General features: G+C 54.4%; 1 protein-coding gene across 2 annotated transcripts; it reads right to left on the reverse strand.

Annotated features, from left to right (window-relative positions):
- Nucleotides 1-3025: 3025 nt before the first annotated feature.
- Nucleotides 3026-12107, reverse strand: PAX1 (paired box 1). Of its 2 annotated transcripts, none has more exons than XM_040248608.1 (5): nt 11834-12107; nt 10781-11410; nt 9101-9243; nt 8335-8564; nt 3026-3365 (listed from the first exon to the last, which is right to left on the reverse strand). In XM_040248608.1, the coding sequence occupies exons 1-5, from the start codon at nt 12105-12107 to the stop codon at nt 3131-3133; spliced, it is 1512 nt and encodes a 503-aa protein (XP_040104542.1). In that variant the 3' UTR covers nt 3026-3130. The 2 variants fall into 2 exon arrangements, with proteins under 2 accessions (XP_040104542.1, XP_040104543.1); XM_040248609.1 differs by having other exon boundaries at nt 3242-3379; nt 8342-8564.
- Between the last annotated feature and the right edge of the window lie 1386 nt (nt 12108-13493).

Below are 13493 nucleotides of genomic sequence, written 5' to 3' on the forward strand. Positions count from 1 at the left end.
GATGAACCCAGAAAGTACATACACAGAAACAGAGTTCTGTTGTCTGCATTTTTTTCCTGGAAGGAATCATTAAAAAAAAAAAAAAAACTGTAACAACGTTCACCTTTAAGGACAGCGATGAGGACTGGAAGAAGCTTTCCCTTTTCATTTCAATGTTTCTGTCTGCTAGACTTTTCTAACAATGTATATGTATATATATATAATTTCATTCTTTCAACAAATCAAAGGGTGGCTTGAGTGACTGCACATCTTGTTTATTTTATTTTTGGTACTTCTCTTCATTTAAAAAATTTTATTCTTAAATTAAAAAATAATAAAAGGCAGGTGCTAGTGCAAATTGCCTCTGAAGAGTGATTCTTTCTCAAATTATTCTATCTGACACAGTACTCTGTAATCTTACCATGAGTCCCCAGTACCTCCACAGAGCCATGTGGACAGAGAACAACAACAACAAAAAAACCAATCCTTACTGGGATCTTTTGAAAAGCGTTTCAATTCTGGGTCCTTCCATCATTCATAAAAATGACTCTCCTGCCCTTTGTTAACAGCAAAAAGAATAATCATTCAAACAGGTGAAGCAGCGCCAGGGCCGGGCTTCCAATGACGTCACAACCTGGGAGGGTCCATTTCACACTCAGGACAATGAGGCTTGGCGAGGGTACAGGCCCCCTCCCCACCCAGTGGAGTAGCGGCTTCATGTAAGCCTGCTGGGACTTCCCAGGACCCACAGCCTCCAGGAAGGAGACAGGAGGGATGCTATAGAGCATACTGGCCCTGCGCCTGGATGCTGCATGTCCCCTGTGAATGTGCCCTCAGAGTTGGGAACCCTGGAAGACCCTCCTCCAGCCACACCACAGGAGGAACCACAGGGGACAGACTTGGAAAGTGCCACCCTTTGCACGGGGCATCCTCCGGCCTTCCTGGGCTGCATTTTCCAACTCCTCTCACCCATGATCCCAGTCAACTCAAACACAGAGTGAGAAGTGGCAGAGCAGGGGGAAAAGGATGACAGCAATGAGAGATGGATTCTTCTCATTTCTTCAAAAAAGGTGAGGCGCCTTCTTCCTGGACGGAGGCAGCCAGTCCTCCAGGAAAGAAGGAGGGGTGTGTGAGATGCTTGGATGACTGACCACATAAGCTCATCTAAATGCTTTATCCCTGTTACCATTATGAGCAGCCTCTCTGCAGAAAATGCTGGCACAGAAGGCTGAGGACCCCAGGCTCCAAGTTTGAACCCCAATCTTGGTTCTCTGATGAGATGATGTCACCCAGTTTCCTTGTCCAGACCTTGTGATCCATAGCTTGCTGCATGTGGCTCAGAAAAATAAACTAGGTCTCTAATCCTTAATACTCCTGTCTATAAAATGGAACTTTTTTTTTATAGGCAAGAGACTTTGAAGACCTAGGAATAAAAGCTTCTATATGAAAAAAAGGCAGATACTCTTTCCATTAATTTTGATGAACACCTCCAGCAGGTACTATTGAAGTAAGATGCATTGAAAATAATTTCCCCACCAGTTCCCTCCAAACAGACAGCTCCTCTTACAAGCAAAACCTTCAATTCAAAAATCTCTGCTGTCAGTTTTAGAGAACCAAACACAGGGAGGAAAAATAAAACAAGTAGTGGAGACTTCTCTGCACTGAGAAATCCCTGGCTTATTTGATAGTCTCTTATAATTTTATTTAGCTTTAGAACTTTTTTTAAAGTGTTCTGAAAAAGTCCTTACTGCCTTCTTCCCATTTTTTTTTCCCCTCTAAGAATTAACTTCATTTTAGGATGGTTCCTGCATTCTGCCTTGCCACCTTGAGTTTTCAGGGACCATCCCTGAAAATGGTTGTCTCCTCTTCCTTTCTCTTCTACCTCAATCTGGGTGGCAAGTGCTAAGGAGTAAACCAGTAAAAACAATTCCCTCTTAATAGTGTTGATGCTGGAAATCCAGAGGCTAAGTCAGTGAGACATACCTACACAATACTCCAGGCTGGACACAGACTGGCTTGCCCTTACAAAGCAGACTTTTAGATGCCTTCCTTTATTCAAAGGTAGCCATGGTTAACAGGTGATGTCAGACTCTCACCAGTGACATTTTTCTGACCACAAAGATTGCAATTTTATGTCCAGGGTCCTGCCTCCAGAGTGCCTGAACTTGGAAGCAGAGAACAGAGCTTGTGTTCTGCTCTAGAGGACACTTTCTGGGTTTTTCCAACCCCATCCCTTTGCAAACCAGAAGTCAGATTGCACCTTTGTACCCAGAAGCAGTTTGTGGTTTAAATTAACAAATGGGCTGACTCCTGAATACAGAAAAAAAACAAAAACAGTGCAGACATGTCTACCATATGCTGGACTCCCTCCTGTTGGGTGTGGAGGAGTGGGAGGGGACACTTCCAGGGTAGGAATGGTTTCCTAACCACAGAAAACACAAGTGGCCACAGGTGCCCTCCTGCCCTCAACCTTATTTGGGGTGACATCACCTCAAAGGAAGCAAAGAGAAACCCAGTCCTTAGGCACTGAGAAGATATCCAGACAAGAATACTTCCAGATAATGTCCTTGGGGGAGGGAGGAGAAGGGACAGTTCACCGAGGCTTTGTTTGGGTTCATTGTGATAAAATGTGAAATAAATGCTGCGGCTTCTCCAACTCCCAGGTTCGGGCCCCCGCCTCGAGTAGGCATGGGGGCCCCTGAGAGGTGGGGGCTAAAGACCAGAGGATCTGTCCTGTTCACCTGTCGAGAGGGGTGGGGATGGGGGCTCTTGGCAAGGTGATAGGGCTGGGGGGAGCAGGGCCAACGAAGAGAGGCGGAGTAGTGACTAAAGGCCCAGGAGAGGAGGTGGCCGATGGGGCCGGACACAGGAAAATGGGACCACGTAGACGGGGAAGACGCAGGGGGAAAAGGAGGCTAGAGAGAGAGGAACATAAACAGGGCGAAGGTGAGGGAAGAAAGGAGGGCCGATAGGAAGGAGATAGAAAAGGGAGGGAGAAAGGAGGCGTGGGAGAGCAGGCACGAGGGGGCGGGGGGAGGGAGGGTGCGATCGGCCCGGGACGAAGTCGGAAAAGGCGCTGGAGGCTGGCAGGCGAGGGAGGCCACGTCGGACGAAAGGTCGAGACGAGGATGTAACAGTCCAAAGCCAAAGTTCAGAGAAGTCGAAAACCCCGGAGAATGGAGAACGCGCGGCCTCTGGGCGCGGGGCAGAGCGAGGCCAGGCTGATGGGCACCTCGGCGGCGGCGAATCCTCGGGTGCGCTCTCTGCCGCTGCCTCCGGGCTCGGGCTCGGCTCGCGGAAGCGCGGCCCTAGGAGGTCGAGGCCGGGATGGGTAGTCCGTGTAAGCTCCCGAGGCCGTCTGGGGCCTTGCCGCCGGGGCTGGGCGGCTTCCGGTCGGCCACTGCGGGAGGAAGCACAGGGCGTGGGGTCACTGTCGGGCGCGGCGCGGAGGAGGAGACCCGCGGACCGCGACGTCCGTTTACGCGGTGGGTAGCGCGGAACCCAAGGGGGAAGGAGCGGCGCGCGCTCCACAGCCGGGCACTGCAAGGAGGCAGCGAGACTGGGCATCCCCTGTGCCCTCGACGGCCACCCGCGGGAGCCCCTCGCCCGCCCAGCCCGGGCCGCGGCTCTCCGCTCAGGGCACTCCGGCAGATGCTCCATAACGCAGACCCCCTGCCCTCCGCGAAATGGCCTGGTCCCCACGCTGCTCAGGAAAATGGGTCCGGGGCGCAAGGAAGCGATACCGAACGGGACGGCCCCGGGCTGGGCGGCTCTCGGATCCCAGACGTCGCGGGGAGGGAGCGGGGAGTTGAGATGCTCTCACGCCGCCTCCCAACACCCTCCGCAACCCACCTCAGACCCCAGCCGGCACACCGGCTGGAGGGGCTGCCCGAGGGCCAGTTCACTATCCTCCAAACAGTGCAGAGCTCGCTACGGGCAGGGGGAATCGAGTCGGGGCGGGTCACCAAAGCGCCCCTCGAGGAAGTCCCCGGCGGCCTGGACCGACGTGGGCGGTGGGTGCGCAGGAGGCGGGCGGCAGACTTCGTTCTGCCCTCGCGGCCCGGGGACCCAGCTGCGCTCGCCACGGTAGGCACACCGCGTCCTGGGGCGTGGGGCCTCCGGAGTCAGTGACTGTGGTCTTGCCGGATCAGGCGGCATTTTGCTCGTTGCTCAGTTGCTTAGGGTTTTGGGAAGGGGCCCAAGTTTTCCTACTGGAAGCCAGGAGAGTGACGCCACTATTGTGCAACCCCTGTTTTTCCCTTTCCCGACGCCCTGCCACTCGGCTTCTGCACAAGGAGGCACAGGATTGTTTACACCTAAAGATGTCTATTCTCAACTTTCTTTTCCACTCCCCTCCCCATTCATGTCTTCCTTTAAAGGGGGGATCTGGGGGCGCCTCAGTTTGGGGCGAAGGGGAGCTCCCCATTGTTTACGCCCGCAGCAGCCGTCGCCCGGCGGCAAGCGCACTGCCCCTTTAGCTCGCGGAGCCGGTCGCATACTTCTGCACCAGGGGCGCGCGCGCACCGCTTTGCGCAGAGGTGGCGAAAGGACCTGAAGACCTTTCCAGGACAAAGCCCTTGTTCGCCCCCTGCCTCTCAGCTTTCTTTCCTAAACAGTTGCGGCCGCTCAGCCGACTGAGTTTTCAGATTTTTTCATTCCACCCACTACACACACTTGGAGGTGAGGGCCTGTTTAGAAAACATCTCCGGAGTAGGAGGTTTCTCAGCCGAGGGCCGGTTGCCTGAGAGACAAGCGAAAAAAAATGAACTCGTGAAAAACAAACACCCGGAAGGCCAGAGACAGATTGCACTCCACTCTACGGGGGTCGATCCTGCTGCGGTGTTTTTAGCTCTTCCCCGACCAGTCCCTCCCCATAAGACCTCTCCTCCCCTCCGTCCCCACCTCCTGGACCCCGGGCGCCAAGAGCGCGTAAGGCATTCTGGCTTCGCAAGCTCGGGCCTTCGTTAGGCGCGCTGCAAGCTCATTTAATCATAATGGGCAGGACGGGGACAAGCTTTTTTTAAAAAATATTGGGATTTCGATTCCAGGGCTACCGGGACCCTGGGGCGGGGCGGGGAGGAGGAGATGTCAAGGGGATTCTGAAAAAGGGTCTCCAAGGTGTTATGCATCAAAGGAGACGCCGGTGGGCGGCAGTGGCAGGCTCTCAGGCCGACGTCTGCGCCCTAATACTCCTTGCAAAGATAGCTTTTAGGATCCTTCAAGAACTAATCCGGAGCAGAGATGACTGGAACAAGCCTCGAATTGTCTCTAACAAGTAACAAAAAGACACATTTTCTTTGAGCCTATGCAATATCATAAATGTGATTTCCAAATCTTTAGTCTTTCCAAAAACTGGCTGGGAAGGACCTCAGAGCCGGGAAACTTTGAGTTTCTACAAATCCGGTAAATACTTGTCTGGTGGGGTCTTTCACCTGTCTGGAAAGAGAAGGAGACGGTCTTGTCTGGATAAAGGTGGAGATTCCCACACAGAATGTCGTCCCCCATTCACATGTAGATGAAGTGGAACTTTCCTGTGCTCACAGCCCTCAAGAATTAACGTTCCCTTTCACCAATGGGAAATGTTAATCACACGTTCTTACCTACATAATAGGAAACCTAGACTCCCAACCCTTTACCAAGATAAAGTTAATCAATTGCAATCCATAATTTGACATCTGAGTAATCTTATTTTAGCATAATAGTTAATGTTCACCTGCACCTGATTTGAAGGACATACTGAAATATATGTATATATAGTAAAAATATATTCTTACTTGTATATTGTCCATGTATGGACCAGATGATCAAACGTATTTGTTTTTACTGAGCATTCATGACTTTCAGCTAAAAAACTGCTTTCTTACTGAAGAAGTTCAATAAATGTTATTCCTACTGTTCTGATGAACTGAACAATGAATGGTAGTAAACTGTTTTCTGGGATATATTTCTTTGAAGATAATTTTGTAAGCAATGATTAGAAAATTAAAGGCAGTGATTTGCATTACTTTGTAATTTTTCAAAGGCCACTTGAAGGATGGGGGGCAATTTTTCAAGTCCGTTTTTTTCTGCCAATGAGAAGAGTAAAAATCCATAACCCAAGTCGGTATGTAATTCTCATTATATGTTCCTGTTCAAATGCAAACACTTGTATGCCAGCTGAAGAAATCATTCTTAATGATGGGCCTGATTTATTCAATGACCCTTTACCTGGATCTTTAAAGAACTGTCAGGATCAGGAAATTGGTATTAATTTAATAACGAATGTAGCTGATTATTGCTGCAGATTTGGGAAATGGCTGGGATGCTCCATGATAGGAAGTAAAAATACAGGGTCAGTCGGTGGCTCTGGGTTTTTTGTTTGTTTGTGTTTGTTTTTGTTTTTCTGGCTGCTCCCTGTGGGATCTTTCATGTTTCAGTTCTCCAACCAGGGATTGGACCCATGCCTCCTGCAGTGGAAGCGTGGCGTCTTAACCACTGGACTGCCAGGAAAGTCCCGGCTCCGCATTTCTGAAAGGAAGGTATCTTCTAAAGAAAATCAACCATCAATGAGTTCCCCCTTTTACTTCAAATTAACTGGATTTAGCAACTTCCCCTCTGGATTATTATCTACATTTCACAACTTGTTTCTAATATAGTGCTTGACATGTTCCGTCCGCGACAGAGCAGCTGTTTGAAAAAGACCTCGTCGTTCTTGAAGTTAGTGAATCCTTTGTCTAAGTCTTGCTGCTCCTTGGGGTCACCCCAGGGGAGATCATTTAAATTTTTGGCTACACTTTTCTAAATCAAATGAACTTACTTAAATGTTTAGTCTCATTAATGTAATTTGGTAAGTTCCATTTTGATTTCTAATTCAGCAGAGAACCTCAGGTGTCAAGAAAACAGTGGACTGGAGTCCACGGACAAGGCTCTAAGCAAAACATACCCCTGAGACTCTTTATCTGTCCTTAAAGGGAAAGCTTGGAGGAGCTCTGAGCCTGGACTTTTAAAATTCCCTTTACTTGGATTTTCCTGTAAATGAACAGATGGAATTTAAATTATTTAAATTAAATTTGAAGCTTAAAGGAGTTCTCATTCTTAATATCTGTAAATTGATATCCCAGAATTTTTGTGCTCCACAAAAGGTGAAAATATTTCTTGAAAATTTTTGTTCCTCTCCGTGACTGTTAACAGTGACATCTAGTCCCTGCCCCTTCTCTTTCACGGATTGTGCTATTATGTCTCAAGGAAACTATGGAACTACTTGGAAATAAAACTTTTTGCCTGGGTGTCACCAGACACGCCTGTCCTCTACCTATGGATGCTACCTGTCCCCACTTCTGCCTGGGTGAGTATGAAGCAGGTCAGCTGCTAAAGGTCCCTTCGGTCATCTGGAACATCCCTGTGGCCCACGCTGCCTCCAGGTTTGTCTTCAGCCTCCTTTACAGGGAGGCTGGCATCCCCCCTCCCGGGGATGACTCCTTCCTTTCTCTAGAGGAGCTGAAGTTGCAATTTTCTGGTGCCCAGAACCTGGAAGCGGCAGCTTCAAAATTGGCAAATCCTGTCATTCTTTTCACAGTGAGGAAAATGCAGACTCAAGGGCAGGTGAGTTTTTCCCAAGTTGTAGGAAAAACTAGAACCCAAAGATCAGTGTAAGAAGAGGCCCCTCACACTGTTGACTGTCAAATATCTCAAATCTGTTAGTTGGCTTATCAGAGAGCAGATTTATGGAGGAGGGGGGTGGGCGAGATGGCAGCAGCAAAAGAGGTAGACAGCCCCAGCCACATTTCCTGCAGAAAGATGGATCCCCCAAACCACCACACACAGTTGAGTCTAGCCTGTCTAGCCTTAGAGACTTATAACTGAAATGCTGTCTCCTTTCCCAAAGGATGTGTTTAAGGAGAGACCAGGGCCTGACAGGGGTGGGGGGGGCGAATTAAAAAAAAAAAAAACTCGGACCTGGAGGAAAAGATGGGCAGGACATGGAAGAGGCCCAGAGCAGGTCCAACCCACCTGCCGGGCTCAGGTGCCACTGGCAGGTCCACAGAAAGTACAGCCCTGCAGGCCACAGGAAGCTGCCCCTGTGGACAGAGAAATGAGACCCAGAGAGGGGGACCTTTTTTTCTCCATACCAGTTAAGGAGACAGTCCTAGCGCCTCTCCCAACCTCCTCCTGCCTTTCTAGGGACACAGTTTACACCTGTTTAATCTACTCTGAGAAGTTAACAGACTGAAAGCATAAACCGAGCGAAGAATCTAGGCCAGTACCCATTCCAGCCTCTCGCTGTGGGTCTCGCTGTCTGTCTCCCGCTTTTCTTCCAGGGACCCTTCCTAGCGCTCCTGCCCGCCGCCCTCCTGCCCGCTGCCCGCCCGGCCGCACCCCTCACCTTCTCGGTTGGGATGCTTGAAGGTCACGGCTGCCGCGAGCTCCCCGCCGTGCACGGTGACGCTGGCGCCGGGGGGCGCCAGCGGGGGACCCTGCGCCGGCGGCCACGGCGGGCCCGGGGCGAGGTAGCCGCCGGCCGGCGAGCTGTACACGCCGTGCTGGTTGGAGGCCGGGTAGGCGCAAGCCGGGAGGAAGCCGCCCACCGCGGAGAGGCCGGAGGCCGACTGCGAGGAGAGAGCGCGACAGCCTGTCACCAGCAGGCGACCCCTCAGGCTTCCCCAGCACAGGCAGGTACGGGGTGGGGGTCGGGGGGCGATCCTTATTCCCCCTGCTGTCTAGCCATGATTCCCACACGAAGCCTGGCCTCTAACTGTCCTGGAAAGAGCTCCGGCAAAGTGATGCCCACTCCAACTCTTTAAAAGTGCTCATAAAAGGTGAAGGGGTCAAGGTAGTCACCATCCGGAATTTAGAGAAAGGGAGTCAGTCCTCTATCTTTTGTGTTAACTCGTCCCAGCTCTTTTAGCAAAAAATGTCTTGGCCAAAATGCAATTCAATCCCCTTGAAAGCCAGCGCGCCTAGGAAAAAGAGAAATATTCCCGCAGATGCCAGGCCAGGCAGCCAGACCCTGACTGTCTCCCCAGCTCGCTTCCCCCAACCCCGAAGTAGGAGGCAGGGGGGGGTCCCTTCTCTTTCTCTCTAACCAGCCCCCAACTCCTCCGCTCCCCTGATGAAGGACGGCTCCTTCCCCGCGCTCGGTTACCTGCGTGTATTTAATGTCCGTGTCTAAGGCAGGTTTCTCGAGCCCATTCACAGCGGGGCTGGCGGGGAAGGCCGCGCGGTTCACTCCCGCCCAGTCTTCCATCTTCGGGGAGTAGGCGGCGCCTTCGCTCCCCGCCAGGGCCCCTGCGGGGACACAGGACGGATTAGAAGGGCATGTGGGCAGCCCTCCGCCCGGACAGGCGCACTCGGGCCCTCACGTGCCCACCTGGGATCCAAGGGCGAGTCCAGGGCTCTTCTGAACCCCCATGGGTCAGATGCGCCGAGGCCCCAGGTTTCGCTTTTGCTCCCAGCGGCGCAGGAGGGCAGATGGGCCTACTCCTCCCTCCCCTCAGCCCTCAACCCGCTTCCCACGAAACAAGGGATCTCCAGCGGGTAGACAGCTGGCAGCCAGAGCTGGCGACCTCGTCCCAGGCCACCTTTCTACTGTCCAGAGATGGTGCCCCAAAAGGTCCAAGTTCAAATCCATAGAAGGCTCAAAAAAAAATCACACGGGGTTTCTCAATGTCTCAAAAAGCGTCTGGAAAGCTAGAAGCTGTTTCTGTGCAAAACTCCCTGCAGAGACATCCTGGGTGTCCTGAAATGTGTCAGCTCAGCCACCCAAGAGCGTCGGGGCACAGGTCTGCTCCTGGCACGGGTGTATGTGAACGAAACGGAGAGAAAGCTCCAGAACTGAGCTCAGGCCTGGCCAGGTCACCTCCCTGCCAGTTGCCCATGGGCTGCTCCATGCAAAGCTTTGGCCTGAGCCTGAGGCCCAGGCTGAGTTTGAGCCACAAGGAGAAACAAAGCTTGTGCACGGGCCTGGAGACGTGGCCCAAGGCCGCTGGAGCTAAGCCTTCAGTTTCATCCAGGACGCCCCTCCTCTCTCTCTCAGGCTACAGTGAATTTTGCCTCTTACCCGCCTGCTGAGTCTGTTCACCTAAGAACACACCATTCTGCTAGGGGCAGGGGACAGTGCAGAGACTCAGGGCTCAGTTCTGGCCCCCACCCATTCTCCAGAGCCCGCATCAAAGCTGCCCCCAACCCATCTCCTCTCCTGGTCTCCTCCCTCCACACCCAGACAGATTGCTGAGAGTGTCATGGTAGGCTGAGGGCAAATCCATGGGTGCTTCCACCCTAAGGATGGCCACAGCCTGTAGGCGCCTGTGACCTAGGTCTCAGCCTCAGGACCTGCAAGGTTGTGGGACCTACTGGAGACTCAAGTCACTGGGCCAGGTGGCCCTTTCACCCTTTACTCAGAGTCTTTGGGCCTGGGAGGGACAGAGCCCTTTCGGGAATGGTGAGGGACCCTGGAAGAAACTAGTCTTAAAGAAAATGTCGTAGAATTGACTTTGCGGTTTGTTTGGCTTAGATCTGGCGATAGGGGTTTGCATACTTTTTGCAAGAATGAAAAAGCGCAATTTCAGGGCTCTGAATTTGTGGTCGGCGATTGCTCTTCCATTTGGGAAAATATTTTCCATATTTGTCATAAAAAGTTCAAGATGTCCGAGGACTCCCACAGAAGGCCCCAGGACCCTCAGCCTCCCTGGCCAGCCCGGAGCCCTCCCCTGAGCCAAAAGCGGTTGGAGGAGCCCCGGCGAGAGTGATCCCCTCACCCACACTCCTACCCTCTCTCTCCATTCTGCCCCTTCCAGGAAAGCTACCGAAGGCCGGCGCCACTGACCTGTTTGCTCCATAAACGTCCGGATGCCCAGGATGTTGCTGACCGAGTGAGCCGAGGGCCATGAACGGGGGATGCTGACGTGGCCGGCTGTGCCAGGGACCCCGTGGTGGCTGCCCATCTTGGTGCCCGTGGACGACACGGGGCTGGGGTAGGGGTATTGGTAGATGTGATTGTAGGGGAGCGCCGGCTGAGGCGGCGGCTGCTTGCTCGCCTCGTAGGGCCCGGGCTGCGCCAGGCTGCCAATCTTATTGCGCAGAATACGGCTGATGGAGCTCACCGAGGGCACGTTGTACTTGTCGCAAACGCCGTCGGCCAGCAGCCGGTCGCGGATCTCCCAGGCGAAGATGCCGGGGTCGCCCTGCTTGTAGTCCCGGATATGCTTGACCACGTTGGGGGTGGTGACGCGAGGTTTGCTGCCCCCGATGGCGCCGGGCAGGATGGAGCCCGTCTCGTTGTAGCGCGCCAGGATCTTGCTCACGCAGCCGTGGGACACGCGAAGCTGCCGGCTGATGTCACAGGGTCGGATGCCCAGCTGCGCCAGCTCCACGATGCGCAGGCGGATGGCGTTGGGCAGGGGCCGGCCGTTGACGAACACACCGCCCAGCTGGTTCACCTCGCCGTAGGTCTGCTCTGCGGACGCGCCCGGCCAGAGTGAGGGGAGGGGAGAGAACACCGGCGGGTGAGCCGAGGGTGGCCGCGCGGGGACAGGGGCCGCACCCGGGGCGCCTCCGACGGTGACCGGCGGCTCCTCAGAATCCCAGCGAGCAGACCGCGTCCGGTCCCGGGAGTCAGCATGCGCGCAGGGGCGGCGGAGGGGAGCGCCGCGCGCTCCAGCCCTCCGTGCCCTTTTGCGATCTCTGGCGCGTCTACTTGGAACATCCCCTCCCGATACTAGCCGAGAGCCCCCTCCGCTCCCGGGTCTGGGGGCGTGCGGAGAACGCGACCGATCCGGAATCCCGGACCAGATCTCCCCGGGAAACCTCGGACGCGAGGGAAGGGAGGCGCCGGGACACCGCCGCCCCCGCGCCCCCGCCTCGTCCGCCCGCCCCTTACCCATGGCGCGCGGGCCGGCCGGCTGCCTGGCGCCGAGGCGGCCGGGGGTGGGCCCGGCGCGGTCCGGGAGAGCTGGGGCGCCGCCGCCGCGGGAGAGGCATAGAGGGAGGGCGCGCGCGAGCCGAGAGCCGCGGCGGCCGGGCCGCGGACTGGAAGAGCGCCGTGCGCCGCCGCCGAGCGCGCCGCCGCCCGCCCCTGGGCCCGCTGCCGCCGCCGCCGCCCGCTCCCAGGACACTCTCCACGCCCGCGACCCCAGGCCTAGGGTGAACTTCATCCGATTAGGAGAAATTCGTCTGACCGGGAGGCTGCGGAGTGCGGGGATCAATTTGACGTGTCCTCCACGTCAATCTCGGCAGTCACGCCGAAGACTCGCGAGTTGGCAGCTCATTGGTTCCCGTCACGGCGCCCCGGCGCCCCCTTCCCCGCCCTGAAACTCTACCCCTCCTTCCGTCCTCCCCCCTCGGCCCTCCCTTGGAACCCATCCCCCTACACACACACACACACACACACACACAGTGCTAACCCCCGCCAGGCCTGGGTCCTTCCACTTGTTCTCGTTCCCTGGAAGCCCCTTACCACTAGAGTTTTCAGAATGAGAGGATGGGCTAGTCATTTCAGACCGATGAGTATTTATTAGCAGTAGTACTCGTCTAGTCATTTCAAATTGAGTATTAGCAGTAGTACTAGTCTTGGTTTTAGTTGTGTTACTAACCTCCCCTGCCATTACTACTAAGATAGCTGGGGATTAAAGTTGATGGTGGCAGGGTGCTCAGTGTGGGGCTACCCCTCGTTTCCCTTTCCCTGGGCAGCCGCTAGTGCCCCAGCCCGGGTCTCGAGGGCGCCCCAGTAAAAGCAGCAGGCTAGTGCAGGGCGCCTGGTCAGCGGACCTGAGGCATTTGGGATGGAGTGACCCTAGAGTGTCCCATTTCTGGCCAACACCTCAATCTCGCTCTCAGAAGATCTTCACAATGACAGTTACACTCCTTGGGGGTAGTGTGATTTCAGTGATGTGAGAGAGGCATTCTAGACTGTCTCCCTGTGGACTGGCCCACCCACTTGAATTCAGGACACAGATCAGAAAGGGATTCTGACCTACGGCCCCCAGAACAGGGTCCTGGCGCTGTGGAGACCCCAGGGGCAGCCTGGTGGCCCACTAGAGGACACAAGCTATAGCTCCCGTTCTAGGCCACTTCCTTTCTTCCCAGCCAGAATCCAGTATCTTTCCATGCTGAGGCGGCCTGGCCTCACCATTCACTCTGCATCTGCAGCTTCCAGGGGGTCTTTGTTAAACCACTGAGTGGTCCTGGTCCTTTCCCTGTCAGGTAAGTGGGGTTTGTGCAGCCCTGAACTCTCTGTCCTTATTAACTGTCACCTCCTTTCTGTCTTTATCCTGAATTGTAGTTTTCCAGCCTGTGTCGCTAACTATGGCAGTCCAAAAGGGAGCCTAGAGGTGGGGACCAGGAGAGAGGAGGTGGAGGAGACTAGCCCTGGGATTTCTGAGCTTGGGGCCCTGCAAGTTCAAGGGCACTGACCTGAAAAAGGGGGGGGGTTGGAGGGAGCCTAGGAAAAACGCCGGTTCCCAGGAATTCCCATGGACTACTAGCTCTCCTGAGGAGGAGAAAAGAGTCTCCCACCTCCTTGGTCCCAAGAGTCCAGTGCT

Source organism: Oryx dammah, unplaced genomic scaffold (assembly GCF_014754425.2).
Source record: "Oryx dammah isolate SB20612 unplaced genomic scaffold, SCBI_Odam_1.1 HiC_scaffold_10, whole genome shotgun sequence".
NCBI lineage: Eukaryota > Metazoa > Chordata > Mammalia > Artiodactyla > Bovidae > Oryx > Oryx dammah.

Bases quoted from the DNA above. Each gene is read 5' to 3' on its own strand.
- PAX1 (XM_040248608.1), bottom strand. From the start codon at position 12,107: ATGAAGTTCACCCTAGGCCTGGGGTCGCGGGCGTGGAGAGTGTCCTGG. The intron at 11,411-11,833 runs GTAAGGGGCGGG...GCGCGTCCGCAG, and splicing joins GGCCGGCCCGCGCGCCATGG to AGCAGACCTACGGCGAGGTG. The intron at 3,366-8,334 runs GTGCGGCCGGGC...GCCGACCGGAAG, and splicing joins CCCAACCGAGAAGGTGAGGG to CCGCCCAGCCCCGGCGGCAA.